This window comes from Lampetra fluviatilis, chromosome 17 (assembly GCF_964198595.1).
Source record: "Lampetra fluviatilis chromosome 17, kcLamFluv1.1, whole genome shotgun sequence".
Classification (NCBI taxonomy): Eukaryota; Metazoa; Chordata; class Hyperoartia; order Petromyzontiformes; family Petromyzontidae; genus Lampetra; species Lampetra fluviatilis.
Window position 1 is genome coordinate 13,935,346 of NC_136291.1, and position 27,979 is coordinate 13,963,324.

At 47.2% G+C, this 27,979-nt stretch overlaps 1 protein-coding gene across 1 annotated transcript in view; it reads right to left on the reverse strand.

The window, feature by feature from the left end:
- NBN (nibrin) overlaps positions 1–27,979 on the reverse strand; it is a 42,354-nt gene that overhangs the window by 12,950 nt on the left and 1,425 nt on the right. The window contains exons 3-9 of the mRNA XM_078864216.1: positions 27,601–27,749; positions 20,554–20,713; positions 17,477–17,580; positions 9,294–9,411; positions 7,634–7,833; positions 6,144–6,238; positions 5,256–5,418 (exon numbers count right to left, since the gene is read on the reverse strand). Coding sequence (XP_078720342.1) covers positions 5,256–5,418; positions 6,144–6,238; positions 7,634–7,833; positions 9,294–9,411; positions 17,477–17,580; positions 20,554–20,713; positions 27,601–27,749 — 989 coding nt within the window. The remainder of the gene's footprint in view (positions 1–5,255; positions 5,419–6,143; positions 6,239–7,633; positions 7,834–9,293; positions 9,412–17,476; positions 17,581–20,553; positions 20,714–27,600; positions 27,750–27,979) is intronic.

A 27,979-nucleotide genomic window follows, 5' to 3' on the forward strand; every position in this document is an offset into this window, starting at 1 on the left:
GATATAATAGGGCTACGACATGCACCATCTCTTCATCATCTGCACCTGGAACCCACGCTCCTGAGGACGCTCTCTGTCCTTGGGCTTCTCCGAGGTCAACGTCGGAGACTGCATCGGCACCGTGGTTGCAGAGGTGGTAGGGGCCGCCGTTCACAGGTCGACCTCGAACCAGCCAACTCCTCTATTCCCTCGACGCCTCACCTGCACGGATCTTCACATCTACCTTCACACATCCGCCTCGGCCTACTCAACGCACGCTCCATCACCAATAAATAAGCCCTGATTCACGACACCATCTCGGACCACCACATCGACCTTTTGCTCATCACTGAGACCTGGTGCAGGCAAGACTCCCCGCCAGCCATCTCTCTGGAAGTTGCGCCCCCAGGATACAAGGTTCTTCATAAACCTCGTGCAACTAACCAGCGGGGTGGTGGCTTAGCGGTCGTTTACAATGCTCACTTGAAAATTAAAGAGCTCTATCTACCAATGGCTCCTGCCACCTTCGAGGTCCAGTCCGTATCCCTTACTACTAACGAGTGCTTTTCCATCATTTCCATCTATCGCCCTCCAGATGGCAGCATCAACACCTTCTTAAATGAGCTTTTGGAATTCCTATATCTGATTCCTAACCCATCTCACAGGCTCGTGCTTACAGGTGACTTTAATTGCCCCGGCAATACCCCAGCCTCCATCGATAGTCACCTTGAGTCAACTTTGGCCTGCCATAACCTGGTCATCACAAACTCAGGCCCCACCAGAGCTTCGTCAACAAACGTTGAGAGCATGCTCGACCTGGTTCTGGAACCTGACCAGCACCGACGCATCACTGCACTGGGAGTTTTCCAAACTGGTTACTCCGAACACCGCCTCATACTTTCTTCCCTCCAATTTCCCAAGCCAATCACCATCAAATTCACCCGCAACTTGCGTAATTTTAAGGGTATCGAATTTTCTGCTTTTCGTCACCTTGCAAATTCGCTTTCAATGTTATCCCCATCATCGGATCCAACCGTCTGCGCTCTCCAACTAGAAGCTGACATGAGGGCGGCGCTAGACAAACTAGCTCCTTTAAAATCATGAACCGCTAGGCAGTCTTCCCACGACACTCACTGGCTCTCAAGAGATGCCATCATTGCTAAGCGAACCAGGAGGCGCCTTGAAAGTATCGCATCCCGCAGTGGTCTACCTGCTGATCGACTTGCTTACAGAGTCGCCTGCAGGAAAACCAACAAACTGATCCTAGTCTCACGTTCCTCCTACATTGAGGAACGCATCAAAAAAGCAACCGGAAAACCGCGCATTCTATGGAAAACCCTCAAAGATCTTCTACATCCTGGTAGCACCATGGTCCCTCACCTTAGCGATCCCCTTGCCCAGGGGTCTGCAACCTTTAAGACATAAAGAGCCACTTGGACCCGTTTCCGAAGGAAAAAATAAACTGGGAGCCGCAAAACCATTGCAACATTTAAAACAAATATAACACTGCATATATTGTTTCTTACCTTATTGCTATATACAGGATCGTGCAGTCAGCTGTCAATCTGAATAAAAAAAGGACTTTTTCACTTAACAATGTAAAATATATTTTTGCAAATTAATAGCTAAATTACCTGGTTAATGGGATTTTTGCTCCTGAACCTCAGTGCACAGTGTCTCTGCACATCAGGGCTGTAAGACGTCACCTTCATTTTCACACAGGCTTGCAAGCTGTCATCTGTGAGGCGTGATCGATGTTTGTTTTTAATATAGTTCATGTTGGAGAAGACCTGCTCACATACATATGTGGAGCCGAAGATCGACAGGACTCCAAATGCATACTTTTTCATGTTTATATAAGTGTTGGGGATGGCATTCCATGTTTCGAATACAAGTTTGTCCTGTTTGGGAAGGTTTTCAATATCACTCCATTTATAATTCTGAGCCAGAATGGCCTTCTGACGGGCAACATCCTCAAGAGTAGCGGTCAAGCATTTGAACTTGGACACCCATATATCTTTGTCGGCTATATCGGCCAGTTCCATCTCAAGATCAGGTTGACTTACACCTGCAAATGCAGTCATATTCAATAGGGATGGATCGATCGCCAGGGGAGTGACAGGGAAGGATAATGTCGTTTTTTCCTCTCTGAACTCACAGAATCGTTTCCCAAACGAACTTTGCATTGTGGTGATTGCAGACTTGAAATATTCCAAATTTATCGTATCATGACTTTGTTTGAACTCTCTCAAAGAGGGAAAGTGAGACAGTGTACCTCTCTGTAAATCTTTGACAAACACTGTCAACTTGCGCTCGAATGCCAAAACCTCCTCCAGCATGTGCAGGGCTGTGCCTCCTTTCCCCTGAAGGGTTGTATTTAGCGTGTTTAGATGTGCTGTCATGTCTACCATAAAATGTAATTTTTCCAGCCACTCTGGCTGTTCCAGCTCAGCAAAGGTGAGCTCTTTGCTGCCCAGGAAGGTTTTTACTTCTTCCAAACATGTGACAAAGCAACGGCAACGTTATTGCCTGTCACCGGGCGGGCAGTGTGGAGCGGAGCGGCGACCTGTCAGCAGCGGCAACGCCAGAGCAGGTGTCACAGTGCGCCTCCTCCCCTCGCTAGCATCCGCCCCGGAGCCGCGGTCAAGGTTCAAAAGAGCCGCATGCGGCTCCGGAGCCGCAGGTTGCCGACCCCTGCCCTTGCCTCACTGAAACTTGCCATCTCTTTTAATACTTACTTCACCAACAAGCTAATCACCGTCACAAACTCGTACACGTCTACCGACACATCGCACCATTGTACCCCGCTCATGGTACCTAAAATTGTAAGCACTAACCCAGACTCTCTTCTAATTACGCTAAAGCCAGTGTCTACAAAAGACGTTTTCTCTTTAATTGAATCACTTCATTTGAAGTCATCTCCACTCGACGTGCTCCCAGGTTCCTTGTTCAAGCAATGTGCTCCGGAACTCGCCATCATGATCAGGAACATCGCAAATGCCTCCTTCTCTTCGGGGTGTTTTCCGTCCAACCTCAAATCTGGCCTGGTTTCTCCCTTGTTAAAGAAACCAAGTCTAGATCCGGATGACCCATCTAGTTATCGTCCCATCACTAACCTCTCGAACCTCTCTAAACTCCTTGAACGACTAGCCCTCGCCCAGCTAAAACCACACATCACCTCCTCCGCAAACTACTGCTGCTCCAGTCAGCTTACCATCAAAACTATTCCACAGAAACAGCACTCACTAGAGTGCTCGATGACATTTTAACGATCATTGATTCCGGCTTAACTGTTGCACTTGTAAGTCTGGACATTTCGTCAGCCTTCGACACCATCAACCATTCGCTCCTTACTTCCCTCCTGAAATCCGACTTCGGTATATGCGGCTCAGCACTCAAGTGGATAGTTTCGTACCTTTCTGACCGGCAATCTTCAGTCAGGGTGGGCATGTTCATATCGCCTGAAACAACAGCATTATGTGGGGTTCCCCAGGGCTCTGTTCTAGGTCCCCTGCTCTTCACAGCCTACACTTCTCCGATCGGCCGGCTCATTGCAAGCTTTGGTGTTAAGCATCACTCATACGCGGATGACACGATTCTATTCACCGCCATCGATTCTAGCAATACATCTGGATTCGAGAGGCTCTCGGAATGTACCACCGCCGTGCAACAATGGTTCACTGCACACAACCTAGCCCTTAATCCGAAAAAGTCAGCGGCCATCATGTTAGGTACCAAGCAACGTCTCAATTCAGCAGCACTCCCCACACACGTACACATCTTCGGTCACAGCATCAAGTTCACCGACCACTTCAGCTACCTCGGTGTCATCCTAGATTCAACTTTATCCTTCGACCGTCAAACCAACCATATCATCAGCTCATATAACTTTCACCTGAAGGCTCTTAGACACATACGTCCTCTCATCTCTACTGAAATTGCCAACACATTGGCATGTTGCATAGTTGGGTCTCGCCTTGACTATTGCAACTCCGTCCTAGTCCGGACCTCCGCTGGCAACCTAAAGAAACTTCAAAGACTACAAAATAACCTAGCACGCGTCATCATTGCCCACACTCATCCCCGTCTCGATTCACTAGCTTGTCTCCGTGCTCTCAACTGGCTCTCTATCGCCAGTAGGGTCACATACAAGACCGCCTGCCTCTGCCACAATGCCTTCATATCCGCCTGCCCGCCGTACCTTTCTTCATTATTGACAACTTGCAGCTCAGCACACGGCAGATGCCTGCGCAGCGCGACTCACGACCTCCTCTTGATACCAAGATCCAGGATGATCATGTCTATGCGCCGCTTCTCGGTGGCAGCCCCAACAGTCTGGAACGATATCCCTCTGCACATTCGCAGCATCACCTCAATCGCCGCCTTCAAGAGAGACTTAAAAACTCACCTCTACAATCATGCTTTTGAGCGACTCTGAGCTTGGCTCCGCGCCTCTGAGTTGCGGCCACTACATCTGCAAATTTGCGCGGGTTACAAATTTAACTATTATTATTATTAATATTTGGGTACAGTATTGTTTTTGGAAGCATTCACCGTAATATCGTATGAATGTTTACTTCACCGCATCATCGTAGGAATGATGCGAGAAGAGATTAACGGGTTCTTATGTTAGCGATTTACGTACTCAGCGCTTTCGCTTTCTAAATTACGGCTTGAATGAGGGGGGAGGGGTATGACTACACTCACAAAATTAATATCTTACTAGGAATTTTATAAAACAAAAGTTACATACATAACTGTTACGCTTTGTGTAATTCAACAAAAAAATGGCGCGGAAGGGGAAATCGGCCGCGGCCGTGTTTGATCGCCACCCAAGTATGTGTTCGTGACCAGATTAAAAAATTGTGAATTTTTGGTCGGAACCCGATTTGGTCATGGTCAGAAGCGTTCGTGACCAGAGATTCTACTGTATATAGTTATTTTTCAGAAGCGACCAGGCTACAAACTATAGCGCAACGAAGTGGCTTGTCACGTGAACATTTCTAACAGCCATATTCTCTAAACGTGTGATGCTGATTCTAAATGTGGAGGAAAAAAACTGGAGGACCCGGACAAAAATACCCGCGACAGGCGGAGAAAATGCAAACTCTAAATATACAGGCGTCAGGTAGTGACATCTCGCCACCACGGCGCCCCTGCTCGAGCGAGTGTGGGAGAGCGTTCCCTGTCGAAGCATCTCCGTGTACGAGCGAGGACGTGAGGGTTGTGGTAAAGCGCTCGAGAGAGATAGACAGCGGCGGTGGTGGTGGACGCACCGGGCCAGGATTAACGAGTCCTGCGTGTCGGCGGCGTACAGCGTAGAGTCGGGTGCCACGCCCTCGCTGGGCTCAAGCGCCAGGTTCTGCGACAGCGTTGCCCCAGCCAGGTTCTGCGACAGCGTTGCCCCAGCGAGGTTCGTGTTCACACAGCTCACCTCGTCTGCCGGGAAACGTGGAGCGGTCAGAGGAGAAGCTCGGGCTGCGAAACTCGCTACAAACCGACATGCAGATGCTGACACGCAACAAGTTAAACCCGGACAGCCTCTCAGAAACCTCCTGCTCTCGTCAAGTGAAGGAGATGTCCAGCGTGTAATCAAGCTCCATTGAAATGCTTCCGGATTTAAACAATTCAGTGGATTCTTGTTCAATTGAGTAGAGGCACCTCTCGTCTCCCCTGTATGATTTATTCTGCAAAGCTCTGGCAGATGAGACGATCGTGGTCCCCCCTGGATAAACAAAAAGCACTGAACACTTGACGTTGTTAAGTAGACTCATGAGACATCCTCTATACGCGCTCCTGTGGACCTGGTTGGAATGGCTGTTTAGACTGGCATGGGCAAATTCCGTCTCAAGACAAGAGACAAAACAAATAATCAGGTAATTCTCCTCCTTCACTGTCCCTCCACATAAAAATACAAGTAGTTTTTACACATTCCATCAGCCACAAGGCCTTCTGGCAGTGTATCATTTCAGCAGTACTGGTTCAATGCCGGTTTCGAGATTCCGTGTCTCATCAGCAGTCAGGTTTGCTTGAACCAATGCTGGCAAACTGCCAGGTGTTAATAGCCAAGGGCCCTTTCTGTTGGACATAGAACTTATTTCATACCGTACGTAGCCAACGGTACTAATTGGAGGTGCGGATTGAGAGAAGGGGAGGCTCCCCACCTGGGAGCCGTGCCGAGGGGTTGCAGTAGGTGTGCGTCGAGCAGTAGACTACAGCCAGGCCAACCTCCGCCTCCGTGATCGTGCGCAGGCCGAGGCTGCAGAGGGAAATGTCACAACAACACAGCAACACAACACGTGAACAAGACTGGACAGCACAGTGTGTTTAACTTCTGTAGTGGTAATGATGGAGACAGTCTTCTTCTGGAGGCAACACGTTTATTTAACAGGAACAACTAAAACACGAGGTCCCTAGTACAAAGGGGTATCGGCCCCTCCACCCGATACCCTGGGCAGGTACAGCCTCCGGGCTAGCGTGTCCGACTCACTGGGACCACTTCCTCTATATATCAGCCCTCCGGCTAGGGGGACCAAGGGGAGACCAGCCAAGGTCCTCGGGTCCTGGCCACTGGCCCGCTCGGTCCCGGCCCTTAGAAGGACGTCAGGTTCGGGGGTTCCAGGGTCCTAGTCTAGGCTGGCTCTTCGGGTCTTCAGCTTGACGACGACTGGCAAACCCGTTCAGGGGTCCGCCTTATATACAGCTCCCAGGGTCACTCCGCCCCTGGCCACGCCTACTCTCTAGAACCTTCTGGAGGGACCTGGACTATTGCATAATCCCCCTGCCCCCACCGGGGGCCTGGGGTGTGTATCTCCGGTTCCCAACCACCTTCTGGGTTTCGTGGCCTAACGGCGTTACTTGATACAGGCCGTACTCGCCGTTACCCCCTGTTGACCAATGGCTGACGCTACACCAGGTGAGTAGTGATAACCGCGTGTAACGCTAAGAATACCCACTGCACTTCTAAGGTGCCTATGAATGTCTGATGTATATTGCTACATATACAGGAATATTGAAAGTAAATACCAGTTATTAGATATCAGACACAAATACCAACAATGATACGCATGCCCCGCAAGCACATGCCAACTTCTTCCCACATACCAAATGCTGAAATCAAGCATCAGCACTCAATACACTGTTCCCAGAAACACCCACCTCTTCTGATTCATCAGCAGCAGTCATACAAGCAATATCAGCAGTGGATTGATCATGGCTGCTGCTGATGACGATGATGATAAATAAACCCTTGTCAGAAGTTTGTGAGAATGTCAAACTTTGCAAGTGTATCTCCTTTGTGCTGGTGACACCGTTTACCCACGAAAGCCTCACCGAGTCTCAAGGCCATTTTTCCGAGCAGGGGGCGACGATTTCTACGTGTTTCCCAATCGAGTAATTTGCCGGTAATTTTCTAATTGGTAAAATTTGCATCACGACGCGGGGCATGCGACGGCAGCATTGACCACGGGCGGCCTGCCAGATCCGAACCGTGGACGTCTGCAACGAGCGGTGAACGCTCCGCCGCTGGGCTTCCACTGGGCCCGCCGAGTCATGCCGCATCACGCCGCATGGTCGCGTTTCTCCCGAGGACGCCCTCCCGTGTGCGCGACGACGACGAGCGGCCGGTGGCCCCCTCGAGCGCCACTGGACTCACGTGCGGAGGCGTACGCCGACTTGGGCAGCCCACGCTCGCGCGTCCTGCGCCAGCACCTGGGACGAGGGCTGCGAACAGCCGGCCTCTGGCTCCACCACGCAGAAACCTTCTCCGTGCCGCGGCTCGGCGCGCTGGCCGGGGGAGCACAGGCACAATGCCGCGCCGCCCGCCAGCGCGATCGGTACCGCCAGCCGCTTGTGCTGGAACACAGAAGACGGGCCACGTCGGCACCTCCAATTCACACGGTTGGCTATGTAAGGTCCAAAATAAGTTTAATGTATATGTAGTGAGTCCAACTGAGTCGCAGATGTTGTCTTGGGAGCAACACTATTTATTCAGAACTCAACATAACACAACACAACCTACACTTGGGTGTTGAATGCTCATCTAGCCACGCTACGGCAGAACTAGGCATGGTTCGCTATCCCGGCCCGGACCACAAGCTGGGTCCCGGACTGCGTGGCTAGAGGCTTCTTTTACCTGACGTGGATCTTCATCACCAGCAACAAGAAGAACCCCAAGCCCCTCACGGGGCCCCCGTTATATTGGCCTGGGCTGGGACTGGCTCCGCCCCTCACCCCGCCCACCTTCTAGATCTCTCGAGGTCTTTCCTGAAAGCTCCCCGAGAGCTCTTTAATACCACGTGACCGCCCATAGGCCCCCGTCCACCGGTGCCCCCCCTCCAATATCATCCGGTCACGTGTCGGCAAGTCACGCAGCGTATCATGCCCCAACGTAACCCTGGCTGGCTGAAACTCCCTCTCGCTCCCCCACCGGCAGCCCGCACCGCACACTGTACGTGGTGTCTCCGTGCTGACCATCGCTCACCCAAGCCCCGCTAGGGCTGGTACTACGTCCAGTAAGCGGGCTACACATAATGCCAACACATTATCCGCCGTGGCTTCGTAAGCCCGGCACCACACACTGACAATCACAGTCACAACATATGCGTACATACAACGCTCTCCTGTGACAACGCCAAAGGCTGCAGGCGCCGTGGGCGGAGGGCCCGGTACGCACGTGCAGCTTCAAGATCGCCGGTGCACACACGACACGCACCATCTCCTACTTCGCGTGGTCATGTCGGCGTCGCTTCTACTAAAGTGTTCTTATGCGTGCACTGCGCCCCGCTCGGATTTTTCTGGGCAAATCATTGTATTTTTATTTCTTATTGAAGGCTAAAATAAATACTATTAAACAAAAATATTTTTTACCAGGTAACGCCCACTGAGCTATAAAGCTCTTTTTCAGTAGCGACTTGGTCACAAATGACCGGAGGACCCGGAGAAAATTCCACGAGACACCGGGAGAGAAAGAGACGCAAACTACAAATATACAGCAGGCGTTTGGGTCGGGATCGAACCCACGACCTCTTGCATATCAGGCGAGGACGTTAACATCTTGCCACCGTGGCTTGCCCTGAATTCCATCTTACTGGAATTCAGGGTATGTTCTCCCCCTGTTCACGCTTCTTTGGAAACGACTGAGTGGCTCACGGCCTGAGCTGGGCTGAGTTAGAGGCCAAGACGGAGCCGAGCCAAGAACATGATCCTGACCCTAAGACTCGTGGCACGGCACACGCGTGGAGAGCGGAACACGTGTGGAGCGGCACGCGCTTGGAACAAAACACGTGTGGAGCGGAACAAGCATGGAATGGCACCTGCTTGGCGTGCAGGAACTGGAAGGTTTTCCCCTGGAACAGGAGCCTCCGCTCAGGCCGGGGGGTCAAGTCGAGGTCGCCCGGGTTGATGCCCGGTTCATCAGCCAGAGGCCAGAAGCTGATGCACATAAACACACAGCGCACATCAACACATCAAAACAGCCAAGACTCGTTTCCTAGTTACAAATATTTTATTCTGCTTATTTACCCAGGCAGGCCTTACCGAATCTGAAGAATATTTGTTTCCAGAGGGTTCTGCCAAGTGTTTGCAGTAGGGGGTGATGTTGTTGCTGAGTGAATACAATTGCGTAATCTAACCTATAAAATAATTTTTTTGTCTGTCCGTCCATCTGTTTGTCTGTCTGTCGGCGCAAAAATTTGCCAGCTACCACACTGGAAGCCCCGCGGTGGGCAAGCCCTATTCTGTTTTACCGTCCGTTACCTTTAAATTTGTTACAATAGCGTTTTTGTGCGATTTATTTTTATTTATTTATGTAAATTTGCCGCCCGGCGCGGGACAAAGCACACAATTGCGCATGCGCGAAACGCTGACAGGAGTTGCCTCTAGCAACGCACACACGGTCGCTAAAAAATTTCATTCGCATTAACAATGCTTAAAAAATATACACACAACGCTGAGGTTCATTCTTCACGGTCTTATGTCCTCCCCCAACCCAATGCGTGCAGTTACTGATATAAAGTCCGTATATATTAATATTGAAGCGCTTACATAGCATTATTGCAGCGTGGGTGGGGAGTGCGGCCCAGCCCCCAGCCTGGCAATGTGTTACCTCCTCCGGTTGGGCAATCTAGGCGAGGCCGCGGGCTCTGCACGGGACGAGGCCTCACCATGGCAATGTAAAGTACAGTTTTATTGAATCTTTCGCTAAGAACTCAGGTTCATTGTTTACTATTATGAAACAAATAATTTGGCAAATATTACAATAATAATGTTTGTGTGCAGAAAACTAATATTTCATTATTAGGTTGCTAATTACCATATTTCCCCGTATATAGCCCGCATACGCATATAATCCACAGACGCATATAACCCGCAAAAATAGCGTTTTGTGTAAAACAAATTTCAGATAGCACGCACCTCCATTTACCCCGCATGCATTCATAACTTTAACGTCGTTACCGCAGCTTAATTCCATCATATTAATACTAAGTTTACATTTGTAATACATTCCACTATCAATTGTTAACATTCAAATCATAACGTTCATAAAGAAAACAAACTAACCGGAAACGAGCGAACGTAATATAGTTAATAAGTAACAAAAGTAAATATCCAATAAATAAGTAACACATAACTGGTCGATAAGTACAATTTTAGCACTGGTAGATTGCGCACTGCGCAGATAATAGCGGAACTACGGTAACGCCGTTGCCTCGCCCCCAACCCCCCACCTCTCTCCCCCTAGCTGCCCCACCCCCCAACCCCCACCTCTCTCCCCCCAGCTCTCCCGTCGCCGGTAAACAAAGTGTGTCCACTTCAAACATTGTCGTTTCATTGTACAAACAATTCGAATCATTTAATATGTGATAACATGTGCAATGTGTGAGTGGTTTATTCAGCAGTGCTTTAGTCAAAGGTAAGTGTTGCATAGTGGATAGTCCTACCATGATTTTTTTTTACGAGTTATGACATGTCACACGTGTAAAATATTTTTGGGATAGCCCGCACCTCCATATACCCCGCAGGGTCTTGTTTTGTTTGTAAAAAGTGGTATACCCCACGGGTTATATGCGGGAAAATAAGGTATTTCATTTTTTAGGTGTTTTTATGACACTGCGACAGTACTGCCAGTCTGTGTTGTGGCCTGCTGCCTGCTGATTAATTAACGTCAGTGCACTGGCACTATTATCTACACTGCTAATTTTGCTTTTGGCCATTATGAGTGTATGCCAGTCTATAATCTGTTGCTCGCTTCTTTACCTCACTCAGTGTACTGCCAACTTTTCATGCTGACTGTATCCTGCTTTTTCAGCTGCTGACCATATTGCCAGCTTTTAATGTAGACTGTGGCAATGCTTATGTCATTGAGTCACCGTACTGGCAGTCTATAATCTAGACTGTAGCCTGCTTCTCAAATTACCTGTGCGTACTGCTGCTCTTTAATGTAGACTTATTTCAGCTTATTTCTTCAATGCATTTCTATTGTTTCGATTGCTTACGTCACGCTATAGTACTGCGATGCTGATTAATATGTTATACTGCTAAATACGTTTAACTTTCTTAGCTACAGCCCATTGCATTTCGTCTATCGTTTTGTTACATTCGTGGGAACATCACCCATACTTTCCACCAAAGCGGGGAGCACGGAAATATTGCTGACCTTGCTTTCTTACGGTGGGTGAGGAACATTGTGAGAGAAACATTGTTCTTCCTACCAAGAAAACACCATCGCACGATTTCCTGACACTAACAGAGCATACGATGCCCTACAATAACACATTTTCCTGTCGCAAGGCCAAGATGGGTACCACGTTAAAATTCCTCCAATTACAAAGCTGCAAGACAAAGACATCCTCACGAAACTGTCTCCTCTAAAAAAACTTCTATTCCTTCGTGATCATGGACAGAGGAGGAAACCACATATTATGGTATGCCAACCTCTTTCACCAATATGTTGTCGATTAGTGCCAACATTAAGAGTGAGCGCCTTCTTTACATTCAACTGAATCAAAACCGCCTGCGTGTGAACAGTATGCTCATCTCTGGGATGCCATCAATGCCGAAGGAGATGCAAACGGTCACAATGTGGGCTGATTAGTTATTTTGCCTTCATCCTTCACAGCTCCACCAAGATGCATGTGTAATGTGAGGATATATCCGGCTCACTGACGTATCACAACTCGTCATGATGTTTGGCTCTACCGGTCCTGGTCCATAGCCAATGGGGGGAAGCCTAGGGGCGTGGCCCTGACGTAATGGAAAGGTGACAGCTGTAAGTAGAAGATTGGTTTTGCTGGCTTTGGCCACAGCCAATGGGGAGCCTACGAGGGAGTCTGGAATATTCCATAGAGGCTAACCAGGATTGGTGGAAACGTACCACGTGACCCGGGTATTAAATAGGGGTGGAGACAAACAACACGTGGTCAGAACTGGAACGAACGGAGGAGGAGGCCACGCGAGAGTGGGGCTCCAAGTTGCCACGTGGCTGCACGTCTCTCTATCTATCCCTCTCACACTGCCGGTCAGCAGCGTGAAGGAGAGCTGTAATGAAAAGTAAATAAAAGATCGGATTCCAGAAGTCGCCTCAACGACCTTTATTACACATGCATGAGAAGACTCAGGATGCCATGACATACATCAGCCAATATGCCACGCCCCATCTCTTCATCACCTTCACTTGCAATCCCAAATGAATGGAGATCCAGGTTTACCTTTATCCAAACCAAAAGCTACCAGACAGATATGACATCTTAGCGAGGGTCTTAAAACTCAAAATTTATGACCTCATTATGCTTATTACGACCAACAAATGCGGTGTCTTTGGATAGACAAGCAGTAACTTGCACACCATTGGGTGGCAAAAACGTCGTCTTCCTCATGCTCACATTTTGCTATGGATGAGGGAAACAATTCATGCAAGTCACATTGACACATTTATCAGTGCTGGGCTACCTCACCCCCATCAACACCCTGCCCTTTTTCTATGTGGTCTGTTACCAAATGGTCCATGGCCAATGTGGCCAGTTCTATCCAAATGCGCCATGTATTCAAGACCACGGGTGTACCAAGAGGTATCCACGGAACTACTTAAAAGACACTCAGTCAGCCCTTGATGGCTATCCTCTATCATCGTCACAGAAATACTGAGCATGGTGGATTGCAAACAACGCTCAGACCTGCCACTAACTCGCTAATTAACGTTCAAAACCGGTGGATCGTTCCCTACTGCCCTCTTCTGTGCAAGATCTTCCAGGCCCACTTTAATGTGAAATTCTGCTATTCTAAAAAAAGCCATCAAATATGTTTGCCAATACATCAACAAAGGCTCTGAACATGGTTGTCTTCGCCTTACAAAACAGAGGGGCAAAGTGTGCATGAGCTCAAACTTTTTTTCCAAGGAACATACATCAGCAACAATGAGGCCATTTGCTGAATTATTGGCTTCCCCATCCATGACCGTTCCCCCACAGTCGTCCATTTGGCACTGCACCTCCAAAATGGTCAACGCATCTACGTCACCAAAGGAAATGCCCTACAACAGGCCCTAGCTCCACAAGATACCACCCTTATAGCGTTCTTTGTTTTGTGCCCAAGTGACCCATTTGCTGCCAACCTGCTCTTCCATTAAGTTCCCTCCTACGATACATGGACTGATAAAAAAAAAATGGAAGCGACGTGCTGCTGACGGTGAATCTGATGCCTTCGGACGAGTCTACACAGTTCATCCCCAAAATCAGCAGTGCTACTTTCTCCCAATGCTTCTCCATGTTGCCAAAGGGCACACATCTTTCCAATACCTCTAAACAGTGGAAGGAGTTCATCTTCTTGGTTATTTCGGTAAAGTCACGTAGAATGGAAATAATAAAATAATAAAAATAAAACATAATAAAATAATTCTCACGACGTTTCGGCCACAACGCAAGCAGCCGTCCTCAGGTGAAGAACAGGTCTGTCGAGGAGACAGTCTGAATGACACACTTCGCTTCGAAGACCAGAAGGCAGGAGAAAGATAGCCATCAAATGTCATAAATTCCACACAAGAACAAAGGGGGGGGAAGTCGCAAGGGGTTGTTAGGATAACACCCATTCCTTCAAAGGCCCTTTTACAATACAAAACCAGGTCACGAAATATATATATATAATTATATTCTTAACAAAGAAAATAGCATCGACAACAAGAAAGCACAGACGGGTTTGAATCCTCATGTATTAATTCCATACGGACATTATTTACCCTTAATAATTTCTACGCGGCCGGGCCGAAGCATCAAAGAATAATTATGGCAGTCAGGGTCGCTCCTAAAAAAAAAAACATAAAAACTAATTCCCTAGCCCCGGGATATCAGATTAAATAATAACAAGAAGTCAAATAATAAGTACGAAATTAAAGTGGATCTCCTAGGAGAGTTAAGAGCGGAGAAGTCTATCATAATTAACCAACACGCAACACTCCAGGGGAAGCGAGCAGCTCACAGCCGTCTTTGTCTTCCCGAGAGGAACGACCACGGAACACACACACAAAGCCAGGAAATGACCCTCATAAAAGTTCGTGGCGAGCGGGAACGGCTCGAGAAAGGAAATTAACACATGCCTCCCAAAAATAAATAAATAAACACACGCGCAGGGTGCTCCAATGACGGAGCATAGCCGTCTTTGTCTCCCCGCAGCACGGACAGCAAGATTTGCGCACGCGAGCAAATAACATTTTCCCATAGGGAGATCAAACCACGACTCAACCGTGAACACGGCTACGGCATACCTGGAGTCGCTTGCAATCAAATCACAATGATACTAAGCAGCCAAATGAATCGCATATTAACTTCCAAACCAAAAACAACTTAAGCTGTGTGAGACAAAGGATAAACGCCCAGAGCGAGGGAAGGAATTATAGAAATCGCTTAACGCGTAGGCTTTCGCGACCAATATTATTCATAATAAAAAAACGTGGATTATGATTTTTGTAACCTCGGTACGAACGCGAAGCGTCGGTCTGGTTTAGGTTGATGACTCGTGTGGCGCCGTTCGCGAGGAAACCCCACCCCTCCTTCCAGAATTATTACGGACAGCTGGTCTTTAAAGCTCCAATAAACACACACGCGACACATACGGACGGACACGCACACGACACACACGGACGAAACGCACACGAACAAAGGGAAAAGTTATATGACCCGGCCTTTGAACAACTCGGAAAAACTGAGTGGATTTTCCCAATATAAGCCAAGGAAAAATCCATTCAAGACATCTCCGGGGCTACGGCCCCTACCAGAGATTTCCAGGGCTCCTGCCCCATCTCATCTCAACGCCGACAACGAAGAAGCTCTTCCGTCATCCAGAATGACGATGTTCGCGGGGTAATGACGTGCATCGACAAGCCGAGGTCTGCACCACCTAAGAAGAATCGCTACCCTGAGTCGCCGAGCTGCGAGTGAAGCTGACGGAGACTCCAGCTATCACTCTCGAGCAAACAAAGACACCCAACGTCCACCCAGCAACGAACGAAGCATCGTTCATCGCCAGAGTGACGACCAGCGAACAACCTGCAGGAAGGGCGGAGATCGCCAAGCGTCGACCAAGCGAGCAAAGCAGAGAGCACGAAGCAGTGGAGAAAGCCTGATCGAACGGCTGTGAGGAAGAGGACAGCGCCAACGCATGCGCCGTGTGTTCAATACGCACACACGGATCAACCAGCATCAACGAAAACCGACTCGTCATCCCAGCAGTGAAGAAAGAGAGTCAAAGCCTTCCGAATGAGCGCCGCCGCCAGAGCTGCAGAGAACGGGCCACCGCGCCGTCAGCTACCGAGGACCGCCAAGCGCCGCTAAGCGCCGCCGCTCACCTCCCTGCGGAGAAAGTCGCGGCTGCAACCCGCACGGGCGAGAGGAATCTGCGAACCAGGGTCGTATCACTTCCCCCTCTCACAGACTCAAGGAAGCACATAGTGAATATCGTGTCAAACCTGTTTCTTTGCCATAGAGTCTCGCCGAAGAATTAATTAAAACAGAGCCAGATTCGCTCTCCCACCAACACACACGCCCTCACCCACCATTGTCTCAAACATTCCGTTAACAGATATAATCTTGCCAACGAATCGATTGATGTGCTTAGCCTCTGGGGCATAATAAGTTGCCTGTATTGCCTTCATATGAATATCGTTGCATGCCTGTTTTAAAACTCCGCCAGTCGCCGGTTGTGCTCGATACATGGGGGAACTACTGAGATGTCTGGTGGGAAAGTAGAAATTACGATTGTTAGAAGAATGTTAGCCTTCAGTTCGTTAATTGCATAATCTCGCCAATGAATCGATTGACGTATGCTTTTTGCCTTTGCATGCTAGAATGTCACATGTTTGTTTAGAATAAAATTGTTAACACAGAAGTATCTCGAGTGTTTCTTCCAAGTCCATGCAAAACTGTCTTATTCCTAAGAACTGTAGCCTGCGATGAGATATGAAATTGGAGACCTAACATAACATAAAAACACAAAGATAATCAGTAAATGTTTAATCAATGATAATCGTGTTATCCTGATTGATACAACTCTGGATAAACGAAACTAAGCTTAATTATCATAACTGCACACATTAACATAATCGCAAGCATTCGCATAAATTACTACGATTATCTCCGTGATGATCATAATTAATGCATATAATTACACACATTAACATAATTTATGCGAGTTACGCATTTTTTGAAATTTCATTAATTTTTTTTATTTTTATCAAAATTTCATAATTACAACATATACAACACTGGGAAGACCTTTGTTTTCAAACTGCTCCTCGCTAATACTCGCCAGAGAGAGAAAATTGCTCTAGCTGTGGCATCATCGGGGATTGCTGTGTAAGTTGATGTATGTGTGTGAGTCGATGTATGTGTGTTGGAGTCCATATGTGTGTGTGTTTAGTTCCATGTGTGTAAGTCGATGTCTGGCTGTGTCATTTTTGCCCGGGCAACGCCAGATGTCTGTGTGTGTACGTCAATGTGTGTGTGTGTTTAAGTCCAAGTGTGCGTGTCAGTCCATGTGTGTGTGTGTGTGTCTATGTGTGTCAGTCGATGTATGTGTGTTAGTCCATGTGTGTGTAAGTCAATGTGTGTGTGTGTGAGTCCATGTGTGTGTCTCTTAGTCGATATGTGTGTGTAAGTCCATATGTGTGCTTAGGTCGATGTGTGTGTGAGAGTCTACGTATGTGTGCGAGTCGCTGTATGTGTGTACGTCGATTTGTGTGTGTAACTCCATGTGTGTGTATCTAAAGTGGATGTCTGTGCGTGTGAGTCCATATCTGTGTATGTGTGTAAGTCGATGTGTTTGTGTGTGTGGGTCGATGTCTGTGTGTGTGTCTAAGTCGATGTGTGTGTCTTTTTCGCCGGGGCAAAGCCGGGTACTTCCCGCTAGTTTGCTATATGGGGGATCTTTGTCTTTGTGGGTGGGGTGCACACCGGGAGTGGTGGGTAGGGAATGAATTATGAGACAGCGAAGGCAGTGCGTGGGCCCTCACCTGCTGTGGCTGGGTTGTGGCGAGCGGCTCCTAATGGCCGTGACGAGCGTGGAGAAGAACGCCGGCTGCACGATGGGGATGCTCGTGATGAGGGCGCAGATCGTCTGTGGCAGAGCACGGCAAACAAGGGACCACGCGCCCATTACTCCACCACCACCACCCGCACGACCGCCTCGTATGCCCATGGTGCGAGGCAGAGAACCGCAGAGCAGCAGTGGAGCAGTGGTAACAACACCCAAGCCTCGCAGCCAGAAGGGCCTGAATTTGATTGCCGATACGGGCGCCTTCCTTTGTGGAGTCGTCTACATTGGTTTCGTCGGGCTTCCCCGGTTTCCTCCCATTGCTAAATAATCACGACACAATGTAACTGGTATTGGCCAAAGAGCCCAATGCTGAACCATTACCTGGTAATTGGTTAATGTCCATGCGGTGTTTTAACTCTGTTACAGATGTAAGAGTATGTACGGTAGAACACCCCTTGTTTGTAACCCTCTTATCCACAAATCCCATAGCCGTAGAGGCCAATTTTGTTATCCACAAGTCCCTGAGGATTTACTGATCATTCTAGTAATGGACAAAAACACATCATTGCAACTGTGATAAAAACACGATGAAGGATTCTCCCTCATTGTCTTGGAGGGCGTGGCAGTTGCGAGATGTAAAATCCCTCGCCTGGTATGCAAGAAGTCGTGGATTCGATTCCGACTCTGATGTCTGTATATTTGGAGTTTGTGTGTCTCTCTCCCCGTGGATTTTTTTCCGGTTCCTCCGGTTTTTCCCTCAACATTTAGAATCAACACCACGCGTTTAGAGTATTTGGCTGCTATACATTTCCACGTGATAAGCTACTTCGTTGAGCTATCATTTGTGGCCAGGTCGCTTCTGAAAAACTGGGACTAACCTATACTATGGGAACCTCATTTGCCAGTAAAAATATGATAATTGGTTCTTTACCCTTCTATCTGGCAACAAAACTGACACCTTTTTACAAGGAGTCATGTTTGCATAGACCGCAATACCTGCAGTCATAATACAAACAAAATAACATAACTCTGATAATGTGCAATCAACTTTAAAGACAGTGCACATTATCAGAGTTATGTTATTTTGTTTGTATTATGACTGCAGGTATTGCGGTCTATGCAAACATGACTCCTTGTAAAAAGGTGTCAGTTTTGTTGCCAGATAGAAGGGTAAAGAACCAATTATGATGGGACTAACCTGGTAAAATAAAAAATAGGTTAGTTTTTTTTTTATTCCACTCATTTACCCAGGGAAATCCTTACGGAGTCTCAAGACCTTTATAGGTGGGTTTTGCTGGGCTTTCTCAGTAGGGGCAAGGATAGAGATGTGTTTCTCAATCGAGTGGGTTGTGGGTAAATTTTCGTATTTGGACCGTGACGCCGGCACATGATGCCCTACTCTTGTTGGAATTACGTCGCGGGAACTCTCACGTCCACTGTGAAGTAGACAAATGTGTATTTTTTCATCAATACACCCGCAATATTAACCAGGGCGGCCTGCAAAATTCCAACCACGAACCTCTACAAAAAAAGTTTCTGGTGGGCTTTAAAGAAATTATTTATTTGTAAACTAAGCACATGAGATGGCGCCACCGCCAGCCTATGCATGTGGCCTGTAATCCAGCACTTTCGGCGAGGGTTGGTGGCTCAAACACTGATGTTGTGGAACTCCCTTCCCATGGGCGTTGAGGTGCCATAGCCTGACTTGCCAGATGGCAGTACAGCAAGTGGACGAACCACCATCTGTTTACATCTCTATGGGAACAAACATTAATCGTAAATTGGCTGGAAACATATTTAAGTAAATACATAAATAAAAACAATGCAGCAGGAACCTCCTGAAAAAGAGTCTAATGACCCAGTGTGGCTCTCCCGGATGATTGAGTATCTCTCTCACCAAAGGAACAAATGCGAACACGCCGAGCAAGCAAAACCTGACTTTGTACATTGCAGTACAAGGCACTGGCAGCCTGTGCAAGCAGCATCCTGTGAAACATCAAATCCTGCAAATTACTCAATTGGTATCACACATGGCAGAAACATTACTCCCTACTGTGAGAACTTGGCAGGAACCCTCCTGAAAACGAGTCTTGAGACTCGGTGAGGCTGTCTGGAGTAAACAAACGGAATATTACGAGCAGGCACCACAAGGGGATTCACAAACGTAACTTTAATATGCTATGGGCCGATTATGGGTTTTAAAAAATCTGCACAACTGAAAATCTAAAGCTTCTTCCTGTACAAGTACATGGGCTTTAACTCAGTCACTTAAAAACTAAACTATTTATATTTTACCATGTAAGGCCCATTTGAGCTGTGTAGCTTCTTTTCAGAAGCGACCTGGCAACGAATGATAGCCCAACAAAAGTGGCTTATCGCGTGGAAATTTATAGCAGACAAATACTAGAAATGCATGTTTCTAAATGTGGAGGGAAACACTGGAGGTCCTGGAGAAAAATCCACGCAATCACGAGAACATGCAAACTCCAAATATACAGCAGCCGTTAGGGTCGGGATCGAATGCACGGCCTTCTGTATACCGGGCGAGGTAGTTGACATCTCGCCATCGTGGCAAAATATTACTGCTCACTCGCAAAACTGAGCAGAATTCCATGACGAGAAAATTAACTCCGACAGGCCGCCAAGGAGATGGAGCGGCGAAATCAGTTCACACACAGGTGCTGGACAGATTTGTACATCGCAATATCGTGAGAGATGGTTGCTGCTTGGGGAGGCAGTCATCCAGCAGCGAATTAATGGTTGATGATATCAACACTGTGGGCCAAAGTCATAGTTATGGCTCGGCTCAGGCTTGAGCCACTCAGCTGCTTTCAAAAACGCATGAGCGGCTGAGCCATGATTTGACTCAATGTAACTGCGTGGCTTTGTGCCGGCTCACTAGAACCACAGCCAATCCTGAGCAGAGCCAATCCTGAGCAGAGCCATGACTATGAATGCAGGGCCGAGTCTCCATCCCTTGTCATGTGACCAGTCTACCAGGTCACATTCCCACCGGTTCCAGCGGTGGATGGAACCCAGCACGGGAACCGTTACCTTCACGGTGACCTTGATGGACGTCATGACCAAGTGGGTGCAGTCGCTGGTCCATTGGGAGACGAAATGTCCTCCCAGCACGAGCAGCGCGGAGCTCAGCACGTGCTTGGATTCCGCATCGAGGCAAGAAGTGCACACGACGAGCGGGGAGTACGCCACTCTGCACAGAGAAGACGGTGGCCCAGCACTCACTCTCAACATTCATATTACGAACAGAGCGCCGGGTGGCTAAAACACAGCAAGTTGGCACAGTATGGGGCACAGGTGGTGCATCGGTGGTGCATCGGTCAGTCAACCCATGGCATCTGGGTCTGTCCCGTGTCCTCCTGCCAGCGGGCGTTCAATACTTCACGTGGCCTTAAAGTGAACATAGCTTGGCACAAGCGCCGTGGTGACGTCACCGCCACTTAGTGGCAAATGCTGGTTATTGTTGTTATGTATGCATACGCTTGTGTAACGGTTAGCGCGCTGCGCTACAAACCCGACCACATGCGTCCGATTGCCGCTCACGGCCAACACCAGTGACAATTACCTGAACTGGTCCTGCGCCTCCCTTTGGTCAACCCAGCCTCAAATGAGTACCTAGTGCGGTGTGTAAAAACATCACCACTGGGGAGAAAAAGGCAGTCGGGCGTGGGGCTGGCCACCCACTCCCTCATGTACCGTTCTGGCCTTCATAGGTGCTACTTGCTAACAGCATTTGCCCCAAAAGTCTTTTAAGGCTATACGAGGAATATTTGTCTGGTTGTTGTGTATGTATGTTTAGGGGTATGTATCTTTAATCAAAATATTGCATGTGGATAATCCCTTGAGCTAGAACATCTGGTTTGCATGATTGGTACATGTACAGCAATCACATCATGACACATACACAATAAAAATTGATAACTCGCACGGGGTAATACCAATCGCATTTACACTAACCTCTGCTGCTGTAACTTTAATGCTAAACGAATTCTGTCTAGAACTAGCTTAGCTCTTATCTCAGAGAAAATCAGCATTACGCGCACCGAACTAGATCAGTTAGACAAGACACTCTACAAATCACACTTATCTTTGACTGCAACAATGTTCACATCGGATTGGGAACATGTAGACAATATGACTGCCTCTTCAGCTGCCGCTATGTCGACCAAATGTAAGGACAACTTGATTTCCAAATTCAACCGCCTCTCAAATAAGAGACCGGACCCACACACTGAAAAGCTAGACGTTAACAAAGTCGTAATTAATCGCAGTAACAGTTCTATTTCTGATGGTCTGAAATCCGTTTTAGCTAAATGACTAAACTTTGCAGTCACACCTAGACACATACCAGTTAATGATATCATTGCCCGAGTAGATGTGGCTCTCAAGGGCCTGGGTCACATTGCTGCAGACGTAGCAAGATCTGAAATCGCTGCAACCCTCAAAAACGCTAAGATGCCAGCTAGTAACACCAGCAAAGATGAGCGTTTTGAATTAGCTCAATTAAAAAATAGGGATGACATTGTCATCCTCTCGGCCGACAAAGGCAATGCCACTGCCATCATGGACAAAATAGAATAAAACAAAATTCAAGAACTACTCAACGATGGCAGCTATACAAAAATAAAAAGAGACCCCACCAACAGCCTCGTCATTAAAATCAACAAAATAATTTCTGATTCAACTGCATTAATTGATCAAACCAAACAGTTCTCGTTGAAACCTTCTGCAGCCAGGTCAACAAGATTATATGGCCTTCCAAAGATACATAAAGAAGATACACCTCTTCGTCCCATTGTCTCTACTATCAACTCCCCCACTTACAAACTGGCTCGTTTTTTGTCTGAAATCCTGCGGCCTTTCACTGGAAAAACCACCTCTGCGGTACTAAACTCTACTGACCTGGTATCGACAATCAAGGGAATTTCCCTGTCCCCAGACGACCTGCTTGTCAGTTTTGATGTGATTCTAGATTTGAAGCTTTCGTGACTGCAAGGATTCATATTCTTAGGTTTTTTCGGTAAAGTCACGTAGGAAAAACATTAAAAGTAAAATAAAATAAAAATCACGACGTTTCGGAGGCAATACAAGCTTCCGTCTTCAGGTGGAACCGTCACAGCCACGACAGCTGTATCAAGTAAATGAGAGATTGCAAGAGCTACCACTCCGTATATATAATGGTTGGAGAGGGGGGAAGGGCCAAGTACGGCACACTTTTTATTCATATGGTAAGGTGAGGCTTAAGAGGGTGAGCCTTTGTTATGGAGAGGTACGGTTTGTGACTAAACCTGGCCTACATAACAAGTGTGAAAAGGAGAAAACAACTAAACATGGTAAAACAAGCCTGGCTGTCTAACAATAACCTGTAATAGTTGTCTGTCAAATAAGATTGGCCAAATAAGTGTAGTTAAATCTTTTTTGCATGGTTAATCACATCTTTCCAATGATTACTCAGTTTGTAACCATCATCACGGTTGAAATTATGTCTGTGTTTGTATATTTGTATGGCTTCGTGTACAAACCTTTGATGGTAGCCAGGAGGTTTGCAGAAAACCTTGGTCTCGGAAAAGACAATTTCATGAGAGCCCACCGAGTTGTAGCAATGATCGGCAACGGCTGAAGAATCAGTTCTGCCGTGTTTCAGATCTGACTTGTGCTCGCGGACACGATCAGAAACATGACGTTTCGTTTCTCCAATGTAGCAATCACCACAAATGCAACTCAATTTGTAGACTCCAGGATACTGTAAGTCAGGAACGACATCCTTCACAGATGGAATCAGATCACGGATTTTATGCACTGTACTGAATCGGACTTGGATCTTATGTTTGTTTAGAATTTTGGAGATCTTTTTGGTCACGCCTGCTATGTATGGTAACGTGATAGTTTTGGTCGGAGTTTCATGTGGCTGTTTCTGTGTGGTGGGAGAAACAGCTTGGCGGATAGTGCGGTCAGAGTATCCGTTCATCCTGAGGGCCTGATGTACGTGTCTTAATTCACCGGCCAGGTGGTGTTGGTCAGAAATGCCATGGGCTCTGTGGTATAGCGTTTTGATGAGAGAATTAGTTTGAGATGGGTGGTGGTGGGAATCCGGTTTCAAGTAGGAATCTGTGTGGGTGGCTTTCCTGTAGACAGAATGTCCCAAGGTCCGTCAGGCCTCCTCTCAAACAGAATATCCAAGAATGGTAGAATGGTAGTTTACCATCTTTCTCCACTTCCATGGTGAATCTGATGGATGGGTGATGTAGCCCTCAGAGGCATAGGACACATCCATGCGGATGTAGCAAGAGCTGAAATAGCTACTATTCTTAAGAATGCTAAGAAACCCACTAGTAACATCAGCAAAAACGAACGCTCTGAACTCGCGGACCTAAAAAAGAGAGGTGATATAGTCATCCTCTCGGCAGACAAGGGCAATGCCACGGTCATCATGGATAAAGATTCATACAACAACAAAATCCTGGACCTTCTTAACGATGGGAGTTACTCCAAAATTAAAAACGATCCCACTAAAGCCTAACGACAAAAACCAACAGTATCATCACGAGTTCGACTTCCCTCATCGAACCAAGCAAACGTCCCTCTCTAAAACCATCGGCGGCTAGACCTCCCAGACTCTATGGTCTTCCCAAAATCCATAAAGAAGGCACCCCGCTACGACCCATCGTGTCGACGATAAACTCTCCTACGTACAAACTAGCCCGTTTTCTATCAGATACTCCGCTCCCCTTCACAGGCAAGACCTCTTCGGCAGTACTCAACTCAACCCAATTAGTCTCTATGGTTAAGGACATGGTACTATCTCCTGATGACATCCTCGTCAGCTTTGATGTAGTATCTTTGTTTACCAAAGTCCCAGTACCGGACACCCTAACAATAATTGAGGACTTAGTCCAACATGGATTGAATTCTGATGTACCTGCGCTGGTTAGGCATTGCCTCACCAACACCTATTTTACCTGGAATGGCACCTTCTACAAACAGAATGATGGTACCCCTATGGGCTCCCCCTTGTCACCAGTTATAGCCAACATGTTCATGGAAAAGTTTGAATCAGACGCCATCCAGACATCCACCCTGCGTCCTTCCCTGTGGAAAAGGTATGTGGATGACACTTTCGTCATCTGGGCACATGGCCTCCCAGCATTGAACCACTTCTTGGACCACATCAATTCTAGACACCCATCCATCAGATTCACCATGGAAGTGAAGAAAGACGGTAAACTACATAACAAAGGCTCACCCTCTTAAGCCTCACCTTACCATATGAATAAAACGTGTGCCGTACTTGGCCCTTCCCCCCTCTCCAACCATTATATATACGGAGTGGTAGCTCTTGCAATCTCTCATTTACTTGATACAGCTGTCGTGGCTGTGACGGTTCCACCTGAAGACGGAGGCTTGTGTTGCCTCCGAAACGTCGTGATTTTTATTTTATTTTACTTTTAATGTTTTACCTACGTGACTTTACTGAAAAAACCTAAGAATATAGTTTTGATGTGGTTTCCTTATTCACCAAAGTTCCTGTACCTGACACCATCGCAATCATTGAAGACTTGGTTCATCAAGGACTGAATACTGGGGTACCCCCCCTGGTGAGACACTGCTTAACCAATACATACTTCACCTGGAATGGAACTTTCTACAAACTGAGGGCACCCCAATGGGCTCCCCCTATCTCCGGTTATAGCCAACGAGTTCATGGAGAAATTTGAGAATGACGCCATCCAGACTGCCACTCTACGCCCGACCTTATGGAAGAGGTACGTAGATGACACTTTTGTCATCTGGCCACATGGCCGTCCTGCTCTAGACCAATTCCTTGACCACATCAATTCCATACACCCAGCCATCAGATTCACCATGGAAGTCGAAAAAGATGGCAAGCTACCCTTTTTGGATGTCCTAATTAAAAGGAGACCTGATGGTTCAATGAGCCATTCTGTCTACAGGAAAGCCACCCATACGGATGCTTACCTAAAACCGGATTCCCACCACCATCCATCCCAGAAGAACTCCCTCATCAAGACTCTATGCCATAGAGCCCAATGCATCTCCGACCAGGAACACATTGCCAGTGAACTAAAACACGTATGCCAAGCTCTTAAGGCGAATGGTTACTCCGACTACACAATCCGCAAAGCCATCACTCCAACCATCAAGAAGGATCCTGTTGAGGAGCCTTTCAAAACCATCACCTTACCCTACATTGCTGGGGTCACAAAAAAGATCTCCAAAATCCTGATTAAACACAAGATCCAGGTCCGATTCAACACAGTACATAAAATCCGTGATCTGGTCCCGTCTGCAAAAGATGTGGTTCCAGACATACAGTACCCTGGCGTCTACAAACTAAGTTGCCTCTGTGGTAGCAGTTACATTGGAGAAACCAAACGACATGTCTCGGACCGCATCCGTGAACATAAAACACCTCAGCCGTGGCAGATCACTGTTACAATTCAGTGGGCTCACATGACATTGACTTCTCCAAGACAGAGGTTCTCTGCAAGCCATCTGGCTACCACGAGAGATTCGTTCATGAAGCGATCCACATATACAAACACAGAGACAATTTCAACCGAGAAGATGCATTCTGGCTCAGCAATCATTGGAAGGACGTAATAAACCATTTCGGATCTTAACTGATTGTGTTCACGTTTACGGTGACTTTCAGACCGCAGTCCACTCACTGGCATTGACTATATATCTTGTATTCTCCACAGGGAATGGATTCTTTGCTCCGCTGCAAGTCTTCTACCACCACTCTCCCATTGACATATTTCGTTGCTTCCTCTTTGTATCTTTCATGCGACGGTCAATGGTATAGTGTATAGCAGATTGTATAATAATAAATAGTATAAAATTGTAATGTTTAATATAATGTATAAGGCAATATATAGTATTGTAATTGTATAGTGAATATACAGCAGTGTGATATACAGTAGGGTGGATAGAATAATACAGTGTAATATTACGCTATGTATTCTAAGGTATAGGGTGGTGTATAGTAATACAGCATATAATTTAATGTTGGGTTTGTCTATGGCAGCATATAGCACGGGGTAGACCCGTGTGATGTAAGAGAAAAAAGTTTAGCTGGAAGCATATTATATTTTTTGCGACAAAGAATTGTAATGTATTACTTACTGTTAGTAGCTCAGCTTATTGGAGAATATATTTAGTATACGGATGATACTATGTAGTTTATACTTTAGTTTTTTACGTGGTTGTTTAGTTACTGCAGCTACATACTACTAACATTCCTTCCCTTTATTAATGCTACCCCTATCCCCTCCCTTTGATGCTGCTAATCCTGCATAATGCACGGGCATATGACTTTGAAACCCCCCGCCCACCTCCTACGCATTTCACAAGTAGTACTAATCACATACCTGCATTTCCCATAAATATGCTAAATTCCTCTTGATATTCAAATTATTTTGTCAAGGCGCCCTTCCCCCCTTCCAACTCAGCTTAAATATATGCTCCAAGCGTGGTGGTGTTTCATTCAGACGCTGTCTCCCCGACAGACCTGGTCTTCACCTGAGGACGGCTGCTTGCGTTGTGGCCGAAACGTCGTGAGAATAATTTTATTGTTTTATATTTATTATTTTATTACTTCCCTTCTACGTGACTTTACCGAAAGAACCAAGAAGATGAACTCGCATGGTGTTTACACAATATACAGCTGGGTAACTCAGCAGTCGAGCGAGCGGCTCGCAATCGGAAGGTTGCAAAAGTTCAACTCCTGGTTGGGGATTGATTCGGGTTATCATCCCTGTGGTGTCGATAACATTAATTCCACTTTGTGGGGAAATAAACAGTGGTTGTCCTATGGTTAGACTTGCCCACACCAGGAGTGAGGAATTTCCACCACTGGCTCAGATGAGCACCACCCAGTGCTGATTTGAGCAGGAAATCACTCTGCCGTGAAAATGTACACAATTAACATCACGCCCAGTCAAGACTTCAATGGCTTCTCTCCACTCAGCTGTGGTCGAGACTGCATTAAGATGCAGTGAAGAAGCCAAGGGATTCCGAGTTCAGTCGTTGATGCACAGTGTGTGTTGAAGCCAGGACCTGTATTTGCTCTCAAAGACACCGAACTTCAGAAGGTCGCCACAACAGAGGGCCCGCTCGCTGCCGCTAGTCAGCTTCTCCCCATTGACGAAGGTTCCATACTTGGAGCTGTCCTTGACGGAGAGTGCAGGCCTGCACGATGGACGTGCCTGGGAAAGAGAAAAGGGCGACACTTGGGATGCTGCGCAGTCATCATGGGTTATATTGGGCGTCAGGGCACTGGTGCAGTGGTTGACACTCGCGCCTTACAGCAAGAAGCTCCTGGGTTCGAATACTGACTTGTACACCTTTCTGTGTAAAGTCTGTTGTATGTTCTCCCCCCGTTCTGCGTGGGTTTCCTCCTATAGCTAAAAAACTCAAACTTATTTTGCACCATACA